The 24,826-nt window shown below is 57.5% G+C and overlaps 1 protein-coding gene across 6 annotated transcripts in view; it reads left to right on the top strand.

The window, feature by feature from the left end:
• Positions 1-24,826, top strand: part of COL27A1 (collagen type XXVII alpha 1 chain) — a 144,088-nt gene that overhangs the window by 71,639 nt on the left and 47,623 nt on the right. For 4 of the 6 annotated variants that reach the window (XM_070518882.1, XM_070518885.1, XM_070518883.1 and 1 more), the window contains 12 exons: positions 222-275; positions 1,497-1,550; positions 2,189-2,242; positions 5,028-5,081; positions 5,250-5,303; positions 6,968-7,012; positions 8,248-8,301; positions 9,868-9,912; positions 14,606-14,659; positions 16,603-16,656; positions 16,883-16,936; positions 21,023-21,076. In XM_070518882.1, coding sequence (XP_070374983.1) covers positions 222-275; positions 1,497-1,550; positions 2,189-2,242; positions 5,028-5,081; positions 5,250-5,303; positions 6,968-7,012; positions 8,248-8,301; positions 9,868-9,912; positions 14,606-14,659; positions 16,603-16,656; positions 16,883-16,936; positions 21,023-21,076 — 630 coding nt within the window. The remainder of the gene's footprint in view (positions 1-221; positions 276-1,496; positions 1,551-2,188; positions 2,243-5,027; positions 5,082-5,249; positions 5,304-6,967; positions 7,013-8,247; positions 8,302-9,867; positions 9,913-14,605; positions 14,660-16,602; positions 16,657-16,882; positions 16,937-21,022; positions 21,077-24,826) is intronic. The other 2 variants (XM_070518886.1, XM_070518884.1) reach the window with 1 other exon arrangement.

Here is a 24,826-nt window from a genome sequence, read left to right as displayed (position 1 = left end):
GCAGATGGGCCAGCTCGGTCCCCCCCTCCAAGGGCCTGCCTTCCCCAGCCAGGCTCCCCCAGGGAGGGGCTGCCCTTTTCTCTAACAAGGCTGCTGCTGGTCAGGTCGACTTTGGGAACAGCCTCAGCAAAGCTGTCCCTTGCCAGTGGGTCTGGATGTGGGGAGGCTTCTGGAAGCCACTGTGGTCTCCGTTGTAACCTTCTTTGCTGGTGTGTATTTAGGGTGAACAAGGGGTTCCAGGTGTGTCAGGAGATACCGGATTCCAAGGAGACAAGGTAATTGCATCAGATTCACCCCAGCCCCTCTCTTCTCTGGCTCTGGCTTCCTCCCCAGGGCCCATCATGGACCAGGACCCACCTGCCAGATGGCTTCCTTTCAAACAATCCTGTCCTCTCCCTCCTCGCTTTACCCTCTCATCCTCTCTTCTTGGACTTGACAACGGCCTCCTGACTTATTCCCAGGTCCCCAGCCTCTTCCCTCCCAGTCTGTCTTCCTCACTGCCACAAATGGTTCTGAGGGCACGGCTCTGCTCTGTGCTCACAAACCATCCATGGCTCCCCACTGCTCCCAGAGTGAAGGCCTGACTCCTCCCCAGGACCCCAGAGAGCAGGCCCCTCTGACCCTCTCCTGCCCCTTGCCCTGACTGCCCACTGAACTGCCCACTGCTCCTCCAGCTTCACACACGCCGCTGCTTCCCTGGACCGGTCTCCGCCCAGCCTCTGCTTGGCCCAGCCCTGCCCCATCTTTCAAACCCTGTTCGGATGCCATTTCCTCCACCTGCTCGGGAAGTGGCTGTTTTCCTTTCCGAGTGGCTTGAGCAGCCTGTCTGTCCCTCACCTGTGACGGCACCTTTCTCCCCTGGTGGATGAGGACTTGTGCCAGGTGGTGGGTTCCGTAGGGCTATGGCCCCAGGCTGCCCTGGTGCGACTCAGCTCTGCATCCTACACAGGACCGTGAACATTTAGGACCCATTTGAGTGAGCGAGTGAGTAACTGGCCTGAGTGACTGACTGATGAGTCGAGGCGGCCTGCCGAGGCCGGCTCCTCTGTGCCTGTGTCCGGCACCATGTGGCCACATCTGGACCTCACCCAGCCAGTCAATGAGGCCCAGATGTTGGCAGCTCTCCCCTTCCTCTTCCCTCCCTCCTGGCTGGCCTGTCCTGACCCAGCCTGGGTGTCTCTGGGTTGCGAGCCACGCAGGCCTCGCTGCTCCTCCTGGTGGGCCCCAGTCTCCCGTCGTCTCCAGGGGGCTCAGTGCCTGCTTGGAGCCCCAACATCCTGGGTTCCAGGATGACCTGCTGCGGACCGGGGATGCTGTCTCGCCTTTGCATCCTTGGGGCCGAGCTGGAGGTTGCGAGCAGGCCAGGTGAAGGGGGAGCTCATGCCCCCCGCCCCTCAGGGGGTGTTCTCCAGGGCTCAGGCCGGCAAAGGTGAGCCACTGTTCATCTGACCGTGTCTGTTCCTCACTAACCCCAGCCTGCTCTGGGTCTTTTCCAGGGAAGCCAGGGACTGCCAGGGTTCCCGGGCGCACGGGGGAAACCAGGGCCTCTGGTAAGTGCCTCAGCTCTGGGACCCCCAAACCTCGCACTCTCTGAACGGTCGTGGAACGTGGCCGGGGGCGCCTTCACATCCGGGACCTCATTTCCTCCTGTAGCAGCCCCGGGAGGCGAGCAGAGCAGGCAGGAATGGGGATTCGCCCATTGTACAGATGAGGACCCTGAGGCCCAGAGGGGCAGGCACGCACTCAGCATCCTGGATGGGCCTCTGTCACCAACACCGGCAGAGCTCTAGCAACAATCCAGGGCTTTCAATGCCTTGTAAACTGTAGTAACATTGTTATTAACGGCAGCGGGTGTCACTGATTCATTGAACGTCACTGTGTATCCGGTCCCTCCCATACTGTATCTGTTTGAAGTCTGCCAACAACCCCAGGGTTAGAGAATTATCGCTGCTCCCATTTTGCAGATGGGGAAGCTGAGGTTCCGCACAGTGGAGTGACTTGCCCAGGATCCCATGGCTGGGAAGTGTAGGTGGCGTTTGAGAGGAGCCCCTTTAGTCATCTAGGCAGATGGCATTCACGTACTCCTGAGCTTTTCCAACCACCCACCGCCAGGGGGATCAGACAAGGGGTCAGTGGAAGGTGGACCCTCGCTCACCCTCGCCTCCCTGCCCTCTCTTCCCCTCCACAGGGCAGAGTTGGAGACAAAGGATCCCTCGGGTTTCCTGGGCCCCCTGGCCCCGAGGTATGTAATGCCCTATTTCTCTGTGTCTGGCTGCTGTCCTTGGAAAACCAGGGCCCAGAGATGGGGAGATACTGATCAGAGGTCACACAGCAAAGAGAGATGGGACTGAGAATAGAAATTCCAAGACCAGCCATCTTTCCTTTTCTGCTCCTGTGCCCCCTGCTTCCTCAGGGCCTCCCCATGGCAGCGGCCTCAGAGATGCTTCACAGCTTTGTGGCCACCTTTCCAGCTTCCAGAAAAAAACATTAGGGAGCCCTTTGAGCTCTACTGCCTGGGTGCTTCACAGGAGCTCCCCATGTCCAAGCACCCGGGAAGAGTTTGGGGCTCAGAGCTCCTGGATGTGAGAAGCAAGAAGCAGATGTGAAATTCTGGTGTTTGAATGGAGGATGAAAAGTAGTGAAGGACGGCTGTAGCAATGAGTGTCGTCATGCTGGTTGAGTAGGTGGGACCCTGGGAGTCTCAGATGCACGTGATCATGAGCCTCGGTTTGCTGAATGTCCACCAACTGGCCCTCACGTGCAGCGGAGTGAGGCGGCTGGCGGAGCATCTCGCCCTCCTCTGTCTCCTGCGGGGACCAGCTCGGCAGCACGGGGCATGCAGCGCCTGGGCCAGGACTGCAGGGGGGTCTCAGCCAACCCCGCCCGCCCCCAGCTCCCTAGCCTGGGGCCCTGCTCCCGCGCCAGGTCTCAGAGACAAAAGTCTGGCTCTGCCCTTCTCCAGACCCTTCCAAAGATGACTCCTGGTATCGCCTGGATAGAGGGATGAGGGAGCGTTTCCTGAAAGTTACAAGCGCTGACTTTCCGCTGTGTTGACTTTGGCCGGGACACGGTCCTATCTTTAGACAACTGCAGTTGGCCTCTCCTCACGGTCCTCATCCCTTCCCCTGGTCAGTGCGGAACCAGACTCTTCTGAGAGTCCGGCTTTCCCAGCCGTCTGGCCGGTGAGAGTGGAGGGCATGTGCACTCCCACACGCTTATTAGACACCCGCTCGTGCCAGGAGGCTGTGTCGTGTCTTCGGGATGAGGGCTTGTTGAATCACTCCACAACTGTGGGAGGGAGCTAGGACCACCCCCATTTTACAGAGGAGGAAAACGGGTCACAGAGCAGGAAGGGACTTCCTCAGGGTCGCTCTGCGACTTGTAGCAAAGGCTTTCCCCTTCAGCTTTCTCCTGGGTCCCTGGACAGATCGGGGTCTGCCCCTCCTGGCTTTGTGTTCTGTTTGGATGGGCTGGTTCAGGCTCCAGAAGATGGCTCTGCTTAGTGGAAGATAGATGCTAATGAGCGTGTCAGCGGCTTCCGGGTCCTCCCCTCCTTTCCCGGGACCGCGGACGGGAGCGCCAGCTCTCCAGCCCCGCGTGGATGATCTTTCATTCCTCCGCGGCCTGATCTGTGGGAGCAGCAGATTCTGCTCAGCATCCCGACCCCCAAGATCTCCCTGGACTTGGGCCCACCCGAGGCACACTTGTTTTCCCAGGACGTGCGACCCAGGCTCATTCTGGATGCAGATTTTTATTGAGCACTTACCAGGTGCCGGGCACTGACTAAGTGTGTCGCTCACATTATTCCCTTCAAGCCCTAGAACAGCCCTGTGAGGTGGATATTAGGGTCGCCATTTTACAAAAGGGGAAGCTGAGGCCCAGAGAGGCCCAGGAACTTGCTGGGGATCACACAGTAAGTCAGAGGCAGAACGGGATTTTGAACCTCTCATTTTGGAGAAAAAGACACGGGTCTTTGGTTTCCTGTGTTAGCTCCAAATTCAGGACCATTCCTGCCTTTACCAGGGGGAAAGGTGAGAGGATGTTTGAGCTGGAATTTAATGGGAGTTACCAAAAGGTCAAAAGAGGAAGGAAAAAAAAAATGCGACTTACAAAGGCACGATGGGAGGGGGCATTTTTGTCTTAGGGATTCATGTAAAAAGGCTCTGGTTTCTAGCTGGCAGGAAAATGAGGGAGCAGTGGGGATGCCCCGAAAATGAATGGAATTCTAGGCTGAATTAACAGAGGTATTACACCTAAAACAAGGAAGAGGATGTTCCCATCCTGGCCTGTGCTGGTCAGTTTACACCCAGAGAAGCATGCCCTGGCTGCCTGACTAGAAGCTGCTGAAGGGACAGAGAAGGGCAGGCCTCTGGGAATGGGGTAACTCATCTCCAAATTGTGACCACTGTGGAAAGAGGGACCCCCTGTGCGGTGTGGGTCCCAGAGGGGCAGCACGAGGTTGTTGAGGGGGAAGGGAGGGGATCTGCTCCGTGTCAGGAAGAAGGTTGCACTGCATGGTCATCCGCTGGCACCCGGCCTGGGCTGGGAGCAGGGAGCCCTTCTTGGCAGGGTGGGGCAGAGTCCGCCTGGCCAGGATCTGGGGGTGGGGAGGTTCAGCTCCGGATTGGAGGCACTGAGATTAATTGGATCAGCACTTTTCAGCCCTTTCAAAGTCACAGCAAACCCAGAACAGAATCCTCCCTGCGGCCAAAGGACGAGATTCCCTGGCCGGGGGATGGTGGCCCCGGGCCCGGGCCCAGACCTGTGAGTGCTTGCTCCCATACTTAGTACTTTCGCGAATCATCTCCTCCTATTTTCTCAGCAGTTCTCTGAGGTGTAGGGCTGGTACCAAGGTCCCTGTTCTAGAACCGAGGATCGCAGGGTCACAGGGGCTGACTGACCTGCCCTGGGTCACATCCCACGCAGGGTGACATGGAAACCCGGGTCGGTCCCCCTCCGAGACCTCTGCTTTTAGGACTTCCCTTCACGGTCCCCGTGGGTGACCCCTGCTCTCTGCTTCCCCTCAGGGATTCCCCGGAGACATTGGCCCCCCTGGGGACAATGGCCCAGAAGGCATGAAGGTGAGTCCCTGCACCCCCGGGTAGCTCCAGCTGAAGAAGCCGACAGTCCTGCGGAAAACACAGGCCTCTGGGCTGGCTGCCTGGCTTGGACGGAAAGGGGGAATCCTGCCGGCCCGTGATGGAGATGCAGTGCCTCCTCTGAGATCCTTTTTGTTCCCTTGTCACCAGGGTAAGCCTGGAGCTCGAGGCCTGCCGGGACCCCGTGGGCATCTGGGGCCCGAGGTGAGACCGTCTGGCCCTGCCCCTGCCCGTCTCCCCACAGCCCCCTGCCTGCATTGTCTTGGGGCCTGGAGGCCTGAGCTGGGAGCCAGGGCCCCTCAGCCAGGACACAGCCAGGGCCGCCTCAGGCTCACCCTCCAGTTCGTCCCTTCCAGCCCCTCCTGTGACCCTTCCAGGGGCCCTCTCTGTCCTGGCCTGGCTGGCGGGTCACTCCGTCCCTCCACTGCACCCCCGTTGCCTTGGGGTTTTCTCTCTCAGAGCGGCTGCCCCGACTCCTGCTCACAGTGGCGCCGTTTGTCGGGGTATTGATATGGGGGGCGTGGTGGGAACTGTCAGCTGCGTTTTACAATGAGGCTCCAAGACTCCGAGGAGGCTGTGTCAGGTCCCGTGGTTAGTGGCAGGCAGGGGCAGGATTCGAACCCAGCTCTGCTTGAGCCCAAAGCCCATGACACAGACCCTGTGCGATTCACTTCTGTGCCCCTGGGAGCTGCCTGGTGGCATCCCCAGAGATACTTGATTTGCACAGCTAGTAAGTGAGGAGCAGAGGGGTGATCTGCTTCTTTACTCACACATGAGGAAGGGCAGTGACGACGTCTCTACGGGGCTGTTAGAGCAGCAGCTAGAGGGCTGTGGGGCACCCCACAGGCTGGCCCCGGAGTTTGCCTGTGCATGAGGCCCTCCACCCCTCCCCTTGGCTCGGGCCCCCGTGACATGCAGCCCCGGCTGAGGGGTTGGGAGGCCCAGACCCGCCGTGACCACAGGCCCGCATCCGGCTGACGCAGATGCCTTCTCAGGCTGGTGCTGGGTCTGGCGGGGTCCCAGTGCTGGCTCGGGGAACTGCCATGTGGGGCAGCTTTCCTGGAAGCTGGGGGGGCAGCTCTGGAGGGGGCCCCTCGGTTAGGCCTGGCGTGCTACAGGGGCACAGAGACTGCCTGTGCCTGTGGGAGGGTCTGAAGAGTCTCCATGGGCCAGAAGTGGTAAGGGAGGGGAGAAGGGAAAGAGCCCCAGCCATGTGCTCGGTCTACATGCGCTCGCTACCACTCAAGAAAACCCTCAGCATGCCTGCTACTTGCTCATGTCTTGCTCACATTGATCCATTCATTCTCCATTTACTCCCTCTCTCCAGCCCTCCTCCCTCTCTTCGCTCACCGGGTGTCCATGGGACCCTGTGCACGCCCCTCCTGAGTGATCACTCGCTGTCCTCCAGGAGCTTGCTAGTCACCCTACTTTAGGACGATCCTCTCCGCTCTGCACCATTTTACAGATAGGGAAACTGAGGCACAGTGAGGCTAAGGTCCGCCATTGGGTAAATGGCAGAGCTCAGAACGGAGCCCGTAGCTTTGAGCTGCACTCTGGGGCTCTATTCCCACAGCATACGATGGCATTTGACTTCCCTGCCCAACACGGCCACAAACACGGGCGGGTCACATTCAGACGACACTGGGAACCCCATTCACATGGAAGTCCCCATTTGGGCCGGCCTCTGGGCCATGACTGGTGATGCCTCTGCCCCGGGTGGGGCCTGGTGGGGTTCCAGGTGCACCATTTCTCTCGTGCAGGCTGGCTGTCTTCTGTCCACCCCTTTCCCTCCTTACAGGAGAATTCTCTGAGACTCCCACTAGATTAACTTTCTCCCTTTTTTCCTCTCTCGTGCCTCCCAACTCTAGGGAGATGAGGGACCCATGGGGCCACCAGGGGCCCCTGGCTTGGAGGTGAGTGTTGCCGGCCTGGGGGAGGTGGGGTTTGCGGGCGCTGAGCCAGCTATGCGCAGGCAGGCAGCATCTGGGTGGTGCTCCAGAGAGCTGTCATCAGTGAGGGCCATGGGCCAGCCAGAGAGGGGACCAGGACAGACCCCAAGGGGGAGACACACGAGGCAGGAAACTGACCGGCTGTCCTTGCTCACCTACTATGTGCTGGTGCTTTGTATCCATTTTCATTCATTTGATTCTCCCGTGAGAAAGGCACCAGTTTTCTTAGTTTCATTCGAGGCATCGAGGCTCAAAGAACGAGAGGTTTAGCCTAGTATCTCACAGCCGGGAACTGAGGATGCCCTGCCGGGAGCCTAATCCTGCGTTCCCCCCTGCTCCAAGCCGCCTTCCAGAAGGTGCTTCTCCCACCCCAACCTCCATCCTCCCGGGCCATCGCGTAAACCTGCAGTTCATGAATCTTTTCCTCTCGGGACCTCTTTACCCTCTTCAAAATGTTGGAGACCCCCAAATGCTTTTCTTTGTGTGGGTTACATTTATTGAGCTTATTAATTAAAATTGAGACATTTTAAATGTATTTATATCTTCATTTAAAATGAATCATAAACCCATTTCATGTTAACAAAAATAGTTTTATGAAAAATAGCTCTATTTTCCAAAGCTAAATCATCTAAGGAAAAGGGTTTTACTATTTTTGCAAATCCCTTTAATGTCTCACTTAATAGAAGTCAGCTGGGTTCTCCAGTCTGCTTCTGTATTCAATCTGTTGATGAACCCACAAGTCATGCAGCCTCTGGAAAATTCCACTTACATTCATGAGAGTGAGCATGACACAGGCAAGTGACATCTTAATATTATTATGAGAATAGTTTTGTCTTCGTGCATCTCCTGAAAGGGTCTCAGGAACCCCCAGGGGTTCCCCAGGCCTCGCTTTGAGAACCACGGGCATAAACGCTGCGTTCCCCTGTGCCGTTTATCTTCTGTCAAACCCTTTCTGTTTCCTCACTCCTTGGAAACAGACTGGATCATCCCCATTGACAAACGAGGCCAGCGGGGAGGGGAGACTTGCCCGAACTGGCACGGCTGCAGACTCTCCCTGGCAGGCCTGAGGACATCAGGGCTCTGCGTTCCCACCCCCTGGGGCATTGTGGCCCTCCTTGCCCCCCCAGGGCGTGGGGCCCTATCTGGCTCCTCTCACTCTCCTTCCTTCCTCTCTCTCTCTCTATCTCTCTCTCTCGCAGGGTCAACCCGGCAGGAAGGGGTTTCCTGGGAGGCCCGGCCCGGATGGCTTGAAGGTGAGGGGACCTGGCAGTGACTGGACTGGGGAGGCTGAGGGAGGAACGGGGGAATGAGGAGCCAATGTATGAGGGCCCAGCACAAACCCTGAGCCCCATGGCCAGCTGTGAACAGCAGGGAGAGGGTCCCCATGTATCACAAAGTGTTGGTAACAGACAGAAAAAGACAGACATAACCAAGGTGCTCAGCAGTGGGGCAGCATTCAAGTCACGGATGCAACGTGGCCACCAGAGATGGTGCGGTGCAAGATTTGACACAACGGCACAGGCCAGGGTGTGCAGTGGTGGTGGTGGTGTTCGTAGAAAGCAGGTTATAAGATGGAACATTCTAGTAGGAGTCTGTTCCGGGGGCTGGTTGCACCATGGTCCTATACACTCAGAGCAGAGGCTGGACTGTGGACAAGGGTTATCTCTGGGTGGTGGAGTTGTAGGAGAGTTCCATTTTCTTCTCTGAGTCTCTATACTTTCCCTATTTGTACAATAGATATGTGTTACATTAGTAACAGGTTTTTTAGAGTTTCCAAAAAAGACCTTGCCCTGGGCAGGCGAGTGATGCTCCTCAGCACCTGGGTAGCCTTGCTTCATGGCTTCCCAAGGACTCCCCGCTGGGGCTGGCTTTTCCCAGCCGTCCCGGGCAGGGCTTGTCGGGCCAACTTTCCAGCGGGGCAGACCTGCAGAGGGTCAGGGCAGAGCCGGGGGCCCAGGTTGTCCACGTCCCAGTGGAGACAGGGGAGATGTCTCACGTGTCTGCTGGCCCCTCTCATTGGCAAGAGCATGTGGGCTGGGGGAGGAGCTGGAGGGGAGGGTGAGGCTTGAGCTGGGATTGCAGTGAGCCACATTCATTTGTGAGCCAAACTCCTGGCTCGTCCGAGCCCACGTCCTGCCCTGTGAGGTCTCGGCCTTTCTCCCTAAGATGCCATTTGGGTTTCTGTGGCAGGAGTGGTGACACGGCCCGGTGGGACTTATCCTGTGGGTCTGCTGCCTCTCTCCAGCTCACGCCATGGGGCGACCAGGGCGGCTGCGGCTGCCTAAGGAGCGGGAGCCACGCCAGCAGGGAATAAAGCAGACAGACGAGACCAAGTGCGAGAGCTGGAAATAGCCTGGGAGACGACGGAGTCTGACTTTATAGCCGAGGAGGCTGAGCCCAGAGCAGACCAGACTCTGCTGAGCTCTGGGGGCTCAGGGTCTGGGACCAAATTCCAATTCTAGCCCTACCTCTAGCTCGCTGTGTGGCCTCCAGGAGGCCACTTCACCTCTCTGAGCTTCAGTTTCCACCTCCACCAAATGCAATGGGTTGATGAAGGGCCCAAATGAGAGATAGACATCGGGATGCCAAGTAATCTGCGAAGCGTCGCTCAAAACGAATGGGTGATTAGGGTCATCTCCAGGGCCAGAGGTTCTGTCCAAGAGTCCCTGCCATTTGTTCCAAATCTCCAAGGCCAGACTCTGGAGTTGAGGTTCCTGGTCCATCCCCACCGGTGGGGACTAAGGCCAGTTGGCTGGGTGTCCCCGGGAGGCTTGGACTCCCATCGCGCATGCCAAGTGACCCTCTGTATCCCTCTGCAGGGGGAGCCGGGCAGTCCTGGACGGCCGGGGCCCGTGGGCGAGCAGGTGAGTCAGTGCTGGCCTCGGAGCAGAACGGCTCTCTTTACTGAGCGCTTGCTCTGTGCCAAGCCCTTCGGGAAGCACTCCACGCACCCCTCCACGTTTCATTCCCGTCCCAGCCCCAGAGGTAGGTCTGCTTGTCTCCCCTTTCATTGCACGGACAGTGACTCTCGGGCGGTGAAGTCACTGAATGAGGAGTGACACGTGAGTCATGGTCACCACGGGCAATCCCCGAGGCCTGACTCTGCGGATGTTTCTGGGGCATTTTCCCAAAGCGCTGATGTGACTTTGCTCCCACAATGTTCATACGGGAAGAGCCTTAACAATTGCCATCCATGCTCCCTTTACAGATGGGGAAGCTGATAGCCAGGGACGCATAGCTACTTCTGGGGACTCTTGGTCCAGGAACCCCTAAATTACAAAGAAAATGAAATTCGAACCAGTGGCTCTGGCTCGTTCAGAAGCCGGGCCAAGGACAGAGGAGGAAAGGAGGTTGCAAGTAGTCATTAAAAAGGAGGTTTGAGGACCGTGACCTTCTATTGAGGTCCAGGACCCTCGGCCTGGAGACAAGCAGCTCTGAGAGCCGGGGGCAGCGACAGCCGTGGTCCCTCCTCCGCACGCCGCACCTCCGGAGAGCTTAACCTCTAGGCTCAGAGGTCAGGTTGGAGGGAAGCGGTCTCCTGCCCTCCTTTAAAGAGGGGACCCCACTCCCTGAAACCCTGCAAGGGGCTGCCTCCGGCTCGAGGGAAGCCTGTTGCTGGGGACCCAGAAGAATTTGTTTCCGCGGAGAAACACCCTCCGTGGCGTGAGAGTCACGCACGCTGGGCTTCCTCGCCAGGCCTGCAACATCTGTTGGGGGAAGAAAGGAATTAAGCAGGGGAGGACTAGATGTTTGAAACCTTGCCAGCGTCATTTGAGCACATTCTGTGGGAAGCCCCGGAGTTTGGACGGGCTGCCGCGGCTGCATGTATTTCCTGATTGGAAAAAAAAGGCAATATGATCAGCAAGTTTAATTTCATAGTTATGCTGATGGTAGGGCCCTGGGGAAATAGAGACTCAGAATCCTTGGATGTCAGGACGCCAGGGTCCTGGGCAATCACCCTGTCCCCAGGTCCTAAGCTTGTTTGTGCCTTGGACCCCGTGGCAGGCTGGTGAAGTCCAGGGACTCCTTCTCAGAATAGAGTTTTTCAGTGCATAAAATACAAAACAAAGGATTGCAAAGGAAATCAATTATATTGAAATGCAATTATGAAAATCTGTTAAAATGTGATCTACTCCTAGATATGCTGCTTTCTCAATGCACTAAATAATGACGTCTAGCAGCAGGTCCACTAACGACCTCAATTTTGAAGTGGGGACAAGCCTTAATGATACATTTTGAAATCTCTGCAAATGACTGTAATGTGACATGTAAATATCTGTGGCAGTTCCAGGTCCTATGCATTTGTTACCTACCCTCATAGTTGGGGGAAATGCTAAATTTCAATTAGAGGGTAATGAAAATAAAAGTTGTGATTTTTCCCATACAAGTCCAGGGACCACCTGAATCCATCCGGGGAGCCTTACGGGGACCCCGGGTTCAGAACCCCTGGGTCCTAGTTCACATTGGCAATCTGGAATTGATGGAGAAGAATGGACTTGACTAAGATGATCAAACGAGGTGGTGGCAAAGCTGAGGCCAAGAGGAGTGGGGACCCCACCTGGGGCAGCCCCCGGCCCACTTGGTTGGCAGAGCCCCAGCTCACTGCCCAGCCGGCTTAGCAGGCATGAGACCTGTCTGAGCTGCAAGGGCAGAGCTGGAGCCCTGTGGCTGCCACCAGGCACGCTGGGGTGCCACACCAGCCATTCCCTTGGCCCCCTCCCAATGTGGGAAGAAGCAGGCATTTCCTGTTCCTGGCAGAATCAGGAAAGAGTGGAAGGACCTCCTTATAGCCACAGTATCAGCTACATTTATTGGGCACCTGTTCGGTACCAGTTCCTCTGCCAAACGCTGTCTATGCTGTCGCCTGCAATTCCCCTGGCCACTGTATGACGGTGGGCATTAATTATCCCCATTTTGCAAATGGGGAAACCAAGGCTCTGAGAAGTTAAGACACTTGCCCAAGATCTCCCAGGCTGTCACATGACTGTCAGAGCCAAGGTTGACACTCAGGTCTGCTGCCCCGGAGGGATTGGAAAAACTCTTGGCCTCTTGAGCCCCTGCAGTTTCTAACAGCTGGTTAGAGTGCAGCCGGCTAGCCAGGCCCTGTCCTGGGTGCTGGTGACCCAAAGATGACACAAGGCATGGCTTGGCCTTCAAGAACTTCTGTCCAGGGGGAAGCTGGTCTTGTAAATACCTAAGCTTGAGATGTCTAGTCCAGCAGAGGAGCCGCACCTGTCTTGTCCCCAGTTGCATTCCCAGTGCCTAGCAGAATGCCCTATGAGAGGAGGGAGGGAGGGAGAAAAACTCCCATAGCAGACAACGGCCCTTTATCTGTAGACAGCGTAAGGACCAGGCCAGCCTCCTCCCCCAGATCAGAGATTCAGATCCCACCTGGGCAGTGCCCACTGTAGGTGACAATGCTGCCTCCTCCCCCGTGCCCTCTTGCCAGCTCAAGAGGAGCCAGCTGTGCCTGCAGCTTTCAGAGCTGCTTCTCCACCCGGCCAGCCAGGTGGAAGCCCTGGGCCTCTGGGGCACGCTTCCCTGGACCAGCCTCAGCTCCACCCGCAGGAAAGGCCTGCCAGGATGTTCCGGGATGGTGCCCCGGGGGTGCCCTGGGCAGGGGGGCAGCGGAATGGGGCACTTGCTGTATGGCCGTTATTCATTAGGATCCTGTTTGGCTTCTTGTTTGAGGTTTATGACCCGCCTGCCTTCCAGGACCCAACAACTCATAAATTTAAAGTAGCTATGAAATTTCTGTTTCTCTGGGCCAGTCCGGCAGGGGCCTCTTAACAGAGCAGTTTTTATTCCCTTCACCGGCATCCTCTAAAAGTCTGCGTCCTCCATGTGGGGAGCTCGGGCCTCTGTCTTAACCCCCTGCCCTTTTGAAATAAATTAGAGTGGGATGGGGCGGGGGGGGGAGGCACTGACGTGTATTGTGTGCTTACGTGTGCCATGTGTTATCTCCCATCCTCAGAACAACCCTGGGAGGTAGGGACAGCCTTTATCTAAAGATCCCCCTTCTGCAGCTGAGGCTCAGAGGGGCTCTGCGATTTGGCCAAGGGTCCACAAACCTGAGGGCTGAAGGACGATGACGTAGATAAAGTGCCAGGTACAGGACTTGGCGCATCGTAAATGCCAACTGTTGTTATTAATATTGCCATCACTTTGAAAATGCTCTTAACTTTTTTAAAGTAAGTTGTTGCAAGAGTCACGCTTGGCTATTTTCTGTGACTTACTAGCCATGACCTCACACCCCTCACCTCATACTTCAACCCTGAAGGGTCTCAGAGTCCAGGGAAGCAAGATGCCCCACCTTGTGGAAATGATGGGGGGAGACAGGGAAGCTGTGCTCATGGCCACACACTTGGGAGACCCCCAGGGTGGAGGGACAGGTGCGTGGACTTGGAGCCACACAGACCCGAGTTGAATCCCAGGCTGCACCAGCAAGGCATCCATGGTCTTGGCTTGAGTTCCACTTTCCAGCTGTCTCTGAGACCCACAGAGCTGACAGCACTGGGTACCATTCTCTCTGTCTAGTTGATTGACAGGTTCGCAGCATCACTTTCTGAGTGTCCGACTTCTGATCTGTTTCCGGTCAGGTTCAAGGTCTCATTCCTTTCTGGATAGTTTGGGGACAGGGAACAGATGTTATGGGACAAACCCATACATCCCTCAGTCTTTCCTAATTCTCCCAGAAACTCTTGGCTACAAACCTGTGCTGTTCCTAAGCTGCTTTCACACCCCTGAACCGCACGAGACCCCCCCTCTACTTGAATTTTCCTCGGCAGAGAAGCGTGTGGGGTATGGACGAGGAATCGCCTGCTTTCCTGGGTGATTTCTTGAGACTGTTCACCTCGCTGTGCCCGTGTGTGTTCGCTCGCTCGGGACCACTGCGAGGTCTGCAGACACGGAAGAGCCCCTGGAACACAGAGGCGGATTGTCACCCAGTAGAGTTAAAAAGAGCAACAGGAACCATGGCGTGTGTGTGTGTGTGTGTGTGTGTGCCCTTTTAGAAAGGAGAGGAAGCCTTTCACAAGACAGTAAAAAGGACTCCACTTACCAGATTTCAATCAGGACTTTTGGCAGCGGCTGTTATATTTCTACCCTGGCCAGCGGGTTTGTTTCTCACTTTGAAACAGACCCAGAGCCCCGAAAGATGGGGACAGATTTCTCACAGGCAGGTCTCTTCCCAGGACAGCTTAGGGGCCGACCCCTCCCCCCATTCCAACCCACCCCCCAAGCGTGGCCGCCTCCCAGCCTGTGCCTGGCGCGGGAGCAATGTGTGGCTCTCCCAGGGAGGCTGGCAGTGGCCCCACCGCTTGGCTCCAAAATCGGAACCATCTGGTGGAGTGAGGGAAGTCAGGACAGTGCCCAGAGAGAGGCAGCCCTCTCCTCGGTGGCAGCCCCATGCCAGCAGGGTTGCCAGGCACGGGGCAGGGGGTGGGGGAGACAGCTCCATGGAGAGGAAGATGCAGGCAAGCTGCCTTTGAAACTCAGCACATCCCTGAATTCACGTGGCTTCCTCCTTTCTCTTGCTTTTGTATGTGTTTCTTGTAGGGACTTCTGGGATTCATCGGTCTGGTCGGGGAGCCAGGAATCATGGGAGAAAAGGTAAGTTGTGTTGGGGGAAAGAGATCAACCAGTTGAGCTTGTGCTTTGAAATTTTAAAAAGATGAGGGGGTCCTTTGACCTGAGGATTTCAGACCTCTTTCCCCCAGCCTCTCCTCACTTCCCTGGTGTTCTCATCCTCAAGGAGCCATTGTCTCCTTTCCCAGCATCCTCTAGGGCTTCTGCCCGGCCCTCTGTGTGCAGCCCGCAGTGCGGTTAGGCGTCTGCATGAGAACCAGCCGATGCTCGTGGTCTGCCACTGCACAGGGTGGGCAGCAGAAGCGGGGGAAGGATTCATCTTTTTAAAAAAGGAGCACATTCCTTAGGCTGGCTTGTTAATCCCCGGCAGCTCTGTTCTATGGACCAGACAGCCGAAGCTCAAACTGGGGAGGGGGCTTGCTCAAAGTCATCCAGAGAGGAGGTGGCAGAGCTGGGATCTGAATTGGGTTCACTCCCCAAGCCCACCTTTGCCTCTCAGCCACTCTGCCTCAGGCTGGCTCCCAGCCCCCAGACAGCCTGTGGCTTCCCGTTTCCCGCCTGGCCCCGAGGGTCCCCGCGTTCCTTCCTTTGGGTTTATCTCATCCCCATCAGGCCCTCTGGGGGACCTGATATTCTTCCCATTGGAACGATGGAGAAGCTGAGGCCAGAGAGAGGGAGCATCTCCCCTAATCCAGCTTTCCGGGGTCCTCCTGGGCCTCTCTCCTCATGCCTCCCTGGGTCCCACACCCTCTGGCCACCCCCACCTTCTTCTCCTCCTCCTTCCACTCCTCCTCCTTCGTTACCTCTTCTTTTTGTAATTTATCTGTTCATTTCGAAGTAACTATAGAGTCACAAGAAGTTGCAAAAAATAGTACACAAAGGTTCCGTGTGCCCATCCCCCTGATGCCCCAGGGGTGACACCTTCCACAACCACAGTGCGATAGCAGAGCCAACTGTGCCTTCCCTGGTTCCTCAAACGTCCGTGTCCCTCCTCACCTAGAAACTGTTGTCCACGCTGTTCCCTCGGCCAGGCACACTCTTCCCGCTCCCGCCCCCTCCACCCTCTTCGCATAGATGCCTCTCGATTATCCTTCAGCTCTCAGTCAAGCAAGACTTCCCTGCTGCACCCCTGCACCTGGGAGGTCAAATCCCCTGCTGAAAATGCCATAGCCCCAAGATCCCTCCCTCACTGCCCTCACCCCAGGGTGCGTCTGTTGTGCTCATTTGTCTCCATCTCCCACCACAGTCTGAGGGGCTTGCTCCGTGTGAGCAGGGTCTGCCTGTGTCTGCTCACCACTGTATCTTTAGGCTCTAGCATACCGTGCCCAGCACACAGCAGATCCTCAATTTATGTTTGCTGGCCGGGTGGATGCCAGAAACAGGGCCTCCCCAAAACAGAGCCAGGATTCAAAACCCAGGGCCCCTGCCTTCCGGCCGTAGCTCTGTCCGCTACACCTGCCGTCTCTGCTCAGTCTGTCTGGGTTGCTCAAGAGGGAATGAATGACACCTCTGATTCTCCAGCATCTTATCTAGGTTTGGGCAGGGGGTGGGGGGAATGAAAGAAATGGCTTCTATGGCTATCTCTGCCTCAGCAAGCCCTGCTCAGGGGATGCCAGGCCTAACGAGGACCACGTGACGTGGGCAGGGATCAAAGGGGACAATGTAATGAGCGCATCCTCAATCAGGACCATCCTTGCCCTAGAGAAGCCCACGGCATGGCATGCTGCAGTGGATGCTGAGGCCTCCCAGAACTTGCCAGGGGTCTTGGCGTGTGCTGGGTGGAATCCCAGACCTCCACCCTTCCCCTGTAACCGCCCTGGGTGATGTGGCCGTGAGCCGGGAGGGACTCTGTAGACCTTGGCCAAGTCCCTGCCCCTCTTTGGCCTCTGGAAGGCCTCTGCACCTGCCCCCAACAGAGCCAGTGCACTGCCCGCCGTGACCTCCCTGAATTGCTGTCTCCATCACAGGGTGACCGGGGCATGGTGGGACCCCCAGGCGTGCCCGGACCCAAGGGGTCAATGGTAAGGAGCAAGTCTGCCTCCCCTTGCCCTCTCCTGTCACAGCGCAGTGACAGCCCTGCTCTCCTGCCTCTGTATACCCCAGGCGTTCAGGATGACTTGTTCCTTCTCCCTCTGGGAGGCCTGGCTGCCGCCCTCGTGTCCCTGGGCTGGGGCTGAGCCAGCGAGGAGGGCCTGAAGGAGGAAGGCACCCCTCCCACAGCTGATTCCTTCTTTTTCTTCTGAGTAGGGTCATCCCGGAATGCCAGGTGGTGTTGGGACCCCCGGAGAGCCTGGACCCCCGGTAAGCATAGCTCTCATGTTCCCCGAGCTCAAAGCCACCATCGAGTATGGATGAGGGGTCCATGCCGCAGAGTCAGACAGACCTGGGTTTGAATCCTAGCTCGCCCACTCCCTGGCTCCATTGCCAGGGCAGAGCACTGAACTCTGAGCCTGAATTTTGCTCACCTGGAAAAGTGAGAAATAATTGTTGTCGTGATAGTGTGATTGCTCAGGTTAAATGAAACCGTGCGGCTAATGTTCATTATCGAGTGATGTTCCTGCCACAGGGGCCCCTTCGTCTTCAGCACTATTATTTATTATTGCTTTGCTCATTCACTCGGGAATTACTGTGGGATGCGTGCCCAGGGCTGCTCTGGGAGCTTGGGAGGCAACCATCAGAAAGGCAGAAAGTCGTCCCTGCCCTGAGGAGCTTACATTCTGCATGGCGGGGGGAGAGAAGCCAATGAGTAAGTGGTGTCTGCTGTGGGGAAAGCAGGGGAGAAGAAGAGAAATGCTGGGGACCAATGGGCTGAGGGTCAGAGCCGAGGATGCAGCGGTCCAGGGTTTCCTGTGATGACTGAGGATTCAGGGATATTCCTGAGCATCCCAGGGCAGGGAGCGATGGGGGAGGCAGGAGGGCCAGGGGAGGGGTGTGGCGGGGAGCACTCAGACTCAGGGGCCCCTTCCACTCCCCGAGGGTGACGTGGGGTCTGGAGCACGAGGGGCTTCTGCTGATGGAGAATATGGAGACGGGTAAGGGCACTCCCTTCAGCCGAGGCCGGGGCTCAGGGCCGGGAGCCCACTCGGGGGAGGCTGGGGGATGGGCTTCAGGCAGGTGAGAAGGGCGTAGGGGGAGGGGGACCAGCCCAGGCAGCGTCCCGGGGCGATGATGAGTTCAGGCTGCCCAGGTCCCTCCAGAGGCCAGACTGAGGGGCTCTCCGGGGTCCGATGAAGGAGGGAACGGGAGCTTTGATGGTCTGAACCCAAGGGACGCTCACACACACCAGCTCTCTGTGCCAACTAGGGAAGCAAGGCCAACCCGGTTCCCGAACTTTTCCTGCACCTACTGTGTGCAGGGCCTATGCTCCACCCTGGAGGTGCAAAAAGGATGAGATTGATCTGATCTTAGGAGTCTCGCTGTCTAGTGGGGTGCTGAGGTTAAACATCCTCTTGCTCATTAACAGACCTTCACTGAGTACCTACTACGTGCCAGGCAGTGGTAGGTGCTGAGGAGGGGTACCCAGGGCCAGCCCAGGGGTGAGAAGCCCGGACACAAGGAACCATCCTCCAAAGACAGAGGTGCCAGGTGCCAGGTGGCTCTGTCTGCCCCCCGCAATCCTTCTGATGCGGTGGAAAACTCCCAGAGCTCAGAGTCGGCATCAGAAGCCAGCACTCTGGGCTCCCCCTGGTGTGTTTTTACCCCTGTCCATGAGGAGGAGGAAAAACCACATCTAGCCCGGGGCTGGAGGGGCTGGTTGGCTGGCTGAAGTGTCCAAGTGGAATCCGAGGGTCCCCGCCCACCCAGCCCGAAGGCCACCACCCTCCCCAGTGTCCCCAGGACCTGAGTCCTAGGGCCCTGCAGCTGCTCCTGGAGTGATTTGAGCCCTCTAGAATCTTCCCAGCAATTCTAAGAGGCAGGGACTCTTCTTGTCCTCATTTTATAGACGATGAAACTGAGGCCCAAGAGTTTAAGTCGCTTGCCAAAGGGTGGGAGGTGCCCACAGGAGGGCCGAAGCCCAAGCGTGAGGATGCTAGGGTCTGTCATCAAATTCCTGCTCCCACGCCCCTGGACCTCGGCCTCCCTGGCCTCCGTCTGCCTCTCTGTCCAATGGGAGTAGAAAAGCCTGGAAAGGAGATCCTGGGACAAATTGGAAGGCCAAGGGGAGATGGGGAAACAGTGGGGACATCCAGGCCAGCCCATAGGAGGAAGGTGCTGGCTTCCTCTGATCCCCTTGCCTCTGTGGCCCCATTGACCTCCCGGCCCCATTCCCTCAGTGCTTCCATCTCTTCAGTGAGGTGGCTCAGACTGAGTGAAATCTGACAGTCATTGAGGCTTTCACATCTCAAGTTTGCTGTGGACCCCCCATGGCTGCAATGTGGCCTGTCCCTCGGGTCTCTGGGGGACCCTTCCAGCCGCCAGCTGCCCCCAGCGCCCAGGATAGCACGGAGGTCCAGGAAACTACAGACTCAGACACACGTGAGACAAATCCTGGCTCTGCCACTTGCCAGCTGTGTGATGGTTGGCAACGTTCATAGCTTCTCTGAGCCTCAGTTTCCCCATCGGCAAGTCAGCATAATACTACCTGTATTAAGAGACGGTTGTGAGAAATAAATGAGACAGTGCATGATGTGACGCTCAGCAAACGCCCTGCGTAGACTAAGGGCTTAACGAATGGTCAGGATACTGTTTACTATTACTACTTGTTGGATACAATGACCTCTATTGTTAGTAAGACCATTACTATTAAAATGACGTTTCTGATGATGCTGTTCACATCTGACGGGCATTCTCCCACCTTTCCAATCACTTTAACATCCATGTTCTGCTACATTCCTTGGCGGTCAGCCAAGATGACCGTCTCCATTATTTGGGGGAGGGGGCCCATCAGGTTCTGGGACCTCCAGTTTCCGACCGCCTTCCCCTCGGAGAGAGCTGACAGCTACCCTTTATGGAGGACCTTCTGGATCATTTCATCTTCCCAGCAACTCTGGGAGACAGGAACTCTTCTCGTGCCCATTTTATAGGTGTTGCAACTGAGGCCCAAAGAGGTTAAGTGGCTCACTGAAGGTCACAGAGTCGGGAAGCGGCAGAGGCATGATTTGAAGCTGGTTCCCTGGCGGCAGTCTGCTCTTTTAAGCACCTGCCCTGCTGCCTCTCGGTTGAGTCTCGGGCACGTGAAATTTCCCGTGCCATGTCGTGTGCCTTCTGCCGTCTGAGCGCCCTCTGTAAAATGGTCCGTTCTCACCCAATCTTTGTGTTCTCCCCCATCCTGGAGTCAGATCTGCCTTTTGATGGGGCCCAGCCCGGGTCCACACCCTGCTTGCTCTGCTGTCAAGGGGGCGGGTTGGGACCTGGCCACCCCACCCCCATCAGCCCTCCAGCAGTGCAACACCCCTCGAGGCTCCCTGGAGAGAGAAATGGGAGGAGCACACGGAGCCGGGCCTCTCCCTGCTCTTTGGGGAGGGGCTGAGGCTGCCTCCTCCTTGTCAGAGGAGCACGTGCCATCGGATGCTGGCCACTGAGTGGAGAGCCGTCCGAGTGTCCCGCCGCCATGGGGAAGGTGCTGCCTGCTGTGTGTGGCTGGGCTGGCATGGGGAGAGAAATCAGGCAGGCAGGCACCCCTTCCTCTCCTCAGCTTCTTTCTCTCCCTTTCCACCTTTCTGTCCTCTTCCATTGTCGTGTGTTCATGTTCTATCGTCGCATCCCTAAGTCCTTGTCCTGGGCGAGGGCTGAGGATTTGAGAACAAAGCCAGCCCTGGGATTTCTTTCCCTCCCTCTCTGGCTCTCCCTGTGCCTCTCCTTTTCACTCCTTCATCACACAGAGTGGACTGCGCATCTTCCCTGGGCCAGGTCTGTCCTCTTCTCTTCGCCTCCCCCCGACCCCACTGCCTGTCCTGTCATCCGCTCCCCCTCCTTGACCCTCCCCCTACCTCTGGCTATGGTCTGGTCCTTTCCCCTCTTGCCTCTGGGCTCTTTCTGCCCTGGTACGAGCCTTCTGGACGGCATGCAGGTGGGATTTGGGGTCAGGGTGGGGGACCGAACTTGGGTGGCCAGACTCTCCTTGCTGATGGAGGGGAAAAGGGGAAATGGGGCTTTGAGGAGGGTTTTGGCAGAACGTCATGGAGCTTCTCGTCGTTGATCTTGACATAAGGGGGGAAATGGCTCATCCATCCAGGGGAGCTTCTCCCCACTGCTGGGGCCCCAGACAAGGCTGAGGCCCATTCTCCTGGGACCCAGGGCGTGGACTCAAGGTTGTAGCTCAGCCAGCCCACTGGGCTCCATCCTTCCATATGGGGGCTGCTGGGCTCGGGTGGGCTGTCCTGGCCCTCGGTGTTGCACTTGCCCTCTGAAAAGGGGGCTTCTCCAGAAGCTTTCTCCTCCCCACAGGGTCCTCCAGGATCTCGAGGCCCTCCGGGAATGAGGGGAGCCAAGGGACGCCGGGTAAGTGGGGCCCAGCTCCCTGAGGGGCTGATGCTGGCAGGGGCCACCTGCCATAGAGACCACCTCCCGGTTGTTGTTCCGCCCGGCCCTGAGATCTGTCTCTCCTGCTACCAGGCAGGGTTCCCGGCTCATCCCAGGCCTGCCGCTCAGTGTGGGACCATCTTTTCTAGCCCATTTCTGAGCACCAGGCCTTACCACCCAGTGGGCACAGACGGACTCTGTGGTACCCGTGGTTGGTCCATTCATTTGTTGCTCCATTCATTCATTCAGCCACCATTTATTAGCACCCACTGGGTGCCAGCCACTGTCGGAGGCTCTGATGGGCATGCTCCCTGCCTGCCTCACGGCTCAGGCTAGAATGTCTGAGGGGCAGTGCGGGGCATTAGCATGATGATGGTGGAAGCACAGGCACCTCACCTGGACAGGGTACCAGGGAAGGCCTCAGGGAGAGGGTGATGTTGGAGCTGGTGACAGGGTCCAGGCAGAGGGAAAGCCAGAAGGTGAGAGATGATGTGGCACGTATAGGGGTCCCCAGTTGTCCAACAGAGGGCCAGGGGAGAGGGATGAGACCAAAAATTAGTGAGTACCAAGCCAAACAGGGCCTCAAACACCACAGCTAAGTTGTGGGCCGTGCTCTGAGGGTAGTAGGGAGCTATAGAGGGTTTTAAGCCAGCGCTGTCCTGAGCTCAGTAGCCAGAGGTCATCACTAGTACTTACTATGTGCTGGGCACTGTCTGTCACATCCATTAACTCATTTAGTCTTCAACACAACCCTATAAAGTAGGTGCTGTTCTTATTTCCATTTTACAGACAAGGCATAGAGAGGTTACATTGCTTGCCTCAGGTTGCACAGCTAGAAAGCGGCAGAGCTGGGATTTGAACCCAGGGAATTCGGCTCTTTGGCACACTGAATGCAGCCTTATTTTCCATCACGCAGGGAGGGCTGCTGGAGTGGTTTCCTGCCCCCAGCTGGTGTACAGGTGCCGGGCTGTGCAGCCTTGTAAAAAAAGAAACAGGATGGCACCGGTGGAGCAGGCGGCCCAGGCCTGCTCTCCAAGCTGCACAGAGGGGATGTGTGATGGTTGTTCTCCCTTGGCTGAGTGTCAAGTGGTTTTACATTTTCCTCCGAACCAGATGTCCTGCGCCGTCGGCCTGGGAGCCGGGAGATTAAGAGGCATTCCTCTGGCTCATCGGGGCCCCTCCCGGGGCCACGTCCTGGGCTGAGTGGGCCGAGCCCCATTGGCAGCCGGGTTCCACCGTGACCCTGGGCATGTTCCTTCCTGCCCCAGGAAACCAGAGTAGCTGGAGGGGGAGCACGTTGGCCCAGGCCCTGGCCCCCACCCCCCAGGTGGGAGCTCGGGCTCCCCTCGGCTCAGGGAGCTCCCCGCAGCCTCTCCACCACCCCTTCCCAGCCGCGACTCCAAGAATGTATCTCCTGCTTGAGGAAACCCAGGCTCCCGACCACATCAAAGTCTGGGGGCTGGGAGGGGAGCTTCGGGAACATGAGCCCCTCCCCCCTGCTGGGTTTGGCAGGAATACAAGACCTGTGGGATCTGCCCCCTGGGTCCCCTGCCTAACAGGCCACCCTTGGCCCCACTTCACAGATGGGGTGGCACCCACTGTGCCTGCGAAAGAGCTGAGTTCTGGGCAGGGCTCCTGTGCAGCTCCCAGCTGGCCCTGTGACTTTACCAAGGCCTTGCTGCTCTCTGGGCCTCAGTTTCCCCATATGTGCCATGAGGAATGGGCTTGGAGGTCTGCAAGGCCCTGCCAGCTTCTCTGCCTGTGTGCCGGGTGGGCCCCGCTGCTCCCCTCCCCCACCCTCTGCCCTGGGAAGAATGAGCACTAAGGGGTCAAAGCCAGGGACTGGATGGGGCCCCAGACCCTCGGCTCTTGGTAGAGCTGCTGACCAGGCTCTTGGTCCACGGGCCCCAGTTGAAAGAGTGGGGCTCTGGGGTCGGACAGGGAGCAAGTCTCAGCCTTCCCAGTTACCAGCTCTGCAACCTCAGGCCGGTTTCTTAACCTCTCTGAGGCTTGGTGGATGACATCAGGAGGAAGTCCTAAGGAGCCAGAATTTGAAGCCTAGTCGGCTGGATGCCCATTTTCTTCACGACTACCAGTCACTGTTTATCAGTGTGGGAGTGAGCTCCCCATCACAGGGGTATGCAGGTCAGGGCCTGGGGATCCTGCCAGGAAGGCTGCGTGCTGGGCCAGGGGTTGGAGAAGATGATGTCTAAATCCCTATCACGGAGCCTCCGCCGTCTCCCTCTGCCATCCACCTTGAGGGGGTTGTGACGATGGTGAGTCAAGCGTAACGGTGGACTCGGCTCCCGTGAGTAGGGCTCAGATCCCAGCAGACCCAGCCTCGGATCCCGGCCCCTCCTCTTTGACCTCGGGCAACTGACTTCCCCTCTCTGAGCCTCCAGTTTTTCTCTGTAAAATGGGTCAGCCATGGAACTGACCTCTTCGGATGGCCCTGGGGAGTCCATCTTCCTGCCAGCTCCTCGCCCGTGGGAAGCGGCTGCTAGGGCGGCCCGCAGGATGCACGCAGCTCGTGTTCATTCCCCCTCATTCATCCATCCCTTTGTCACGAGAGCTGTGATTGGCTGGATTTTCTGTCCTGGGCCCCCTCCTGCCAAGCCCCAGCAGGCGGGGGCTGCAGACATCTTGCTGGGGAGTGGCTCCCAGGGCACAGACGTGCGGCTCTGATGGAAACCCAGGCCTGCCGCCGGGGTCGGGGTGGGGGGGCAGCCGTGTTCATTTGGAGAAGAAAGAGTCCGTACTGGGGGACCCGCAGGACACAGGATGAGCTGCAGAGCGGCCCAGAGCAGGGGTGAGGGCGTGTGCACGGCCCTTGGCGGCCCTGGCTGCTCTCCCTGCACAGCGGAGCCGGGGAGGGAGGATGGCTGCGGCCCCATTCCCTCCTTCTCCCTCCAGACAGGAGAGCTTGATCTCGTCTCCCCCAAGCCAGCCCCAGCCTCTCCCTGAGCTCTGCGGTGCTCCCGGGGGATAACGGAGGCTCGCAGATAACAGGCATTTGGACGTTGTCTTCTCCCACACCCTGCCCCAGGGCCGAGCCTTCAGGGCAGGCTCCTGTAGACCCTGATTTGCACACTCCCTATGATGGGGAGCTCACTCTCACACTGATTAACTGTAACAGGTAGTGCTGGGGAAAAAAATGGGCATCTGGCTGACTTGGGTTCAAATTCTGACTCCTCCGCTTGCTAGAGTGTGACCGTAGGCTGTCTCCTTATTTGTAAGATGAGGATAATAGCTTTCGCTATTATTGCTGCTGCTGCTGCTGTTACTATTTTTGTAGATCCCATGACCTTTCTCCCAGAAAGGCCTTGCTTCTAAGGAGAAACAGGGCACTGTGTGATTCAGGCCAAGCCCTCAACCCCTCTGGGCCTCCACTCCACTCCCCGAGCTGGCCCTTTCCAGGGAGGTTGATGCCTCAGCTGGAGACAGAGCCCAGGGGCCTGAAGCCATCCCTCAGGAGGGCCCAGAGGCCCACCGGTCAGCTCAGCCTCTGTCCTGGCTCCCATGATTCTGGATGACCCCTCCCCCCAATTGGGTTCCATCTCCACCAGGCCCCTGTCCATGAAGCAGAGGTGGTAAGTCTAACACATGGTCTGACAGGGCCCACCTGAGGCTGAGGCCCAGAGAGGGGAAGGGGCTTTCCTGGGGTCACACAGCAAGCTGGCAGCAGAACCGAGTCTTGCCCCCACGCCCTCTTATCCAACCTCATCTTGA

This window comes from Equus asinus, chromosome 10, assembly GCF_041296235.1.
Source record: "Equus asinus isolate D_3611 breed Donkey chromosome 10, EquAss-T2T_v2, whole genome shotgun sequence".
Lineage (NCBI taxonomy): Eukaryota > Metazoa > Chordata > Mammalia > Perissodactyla > Equidae > Equus > Equus asinus.
This window is presented reverse-complemented; position numbering and strand designations above follow the sequence as displayed.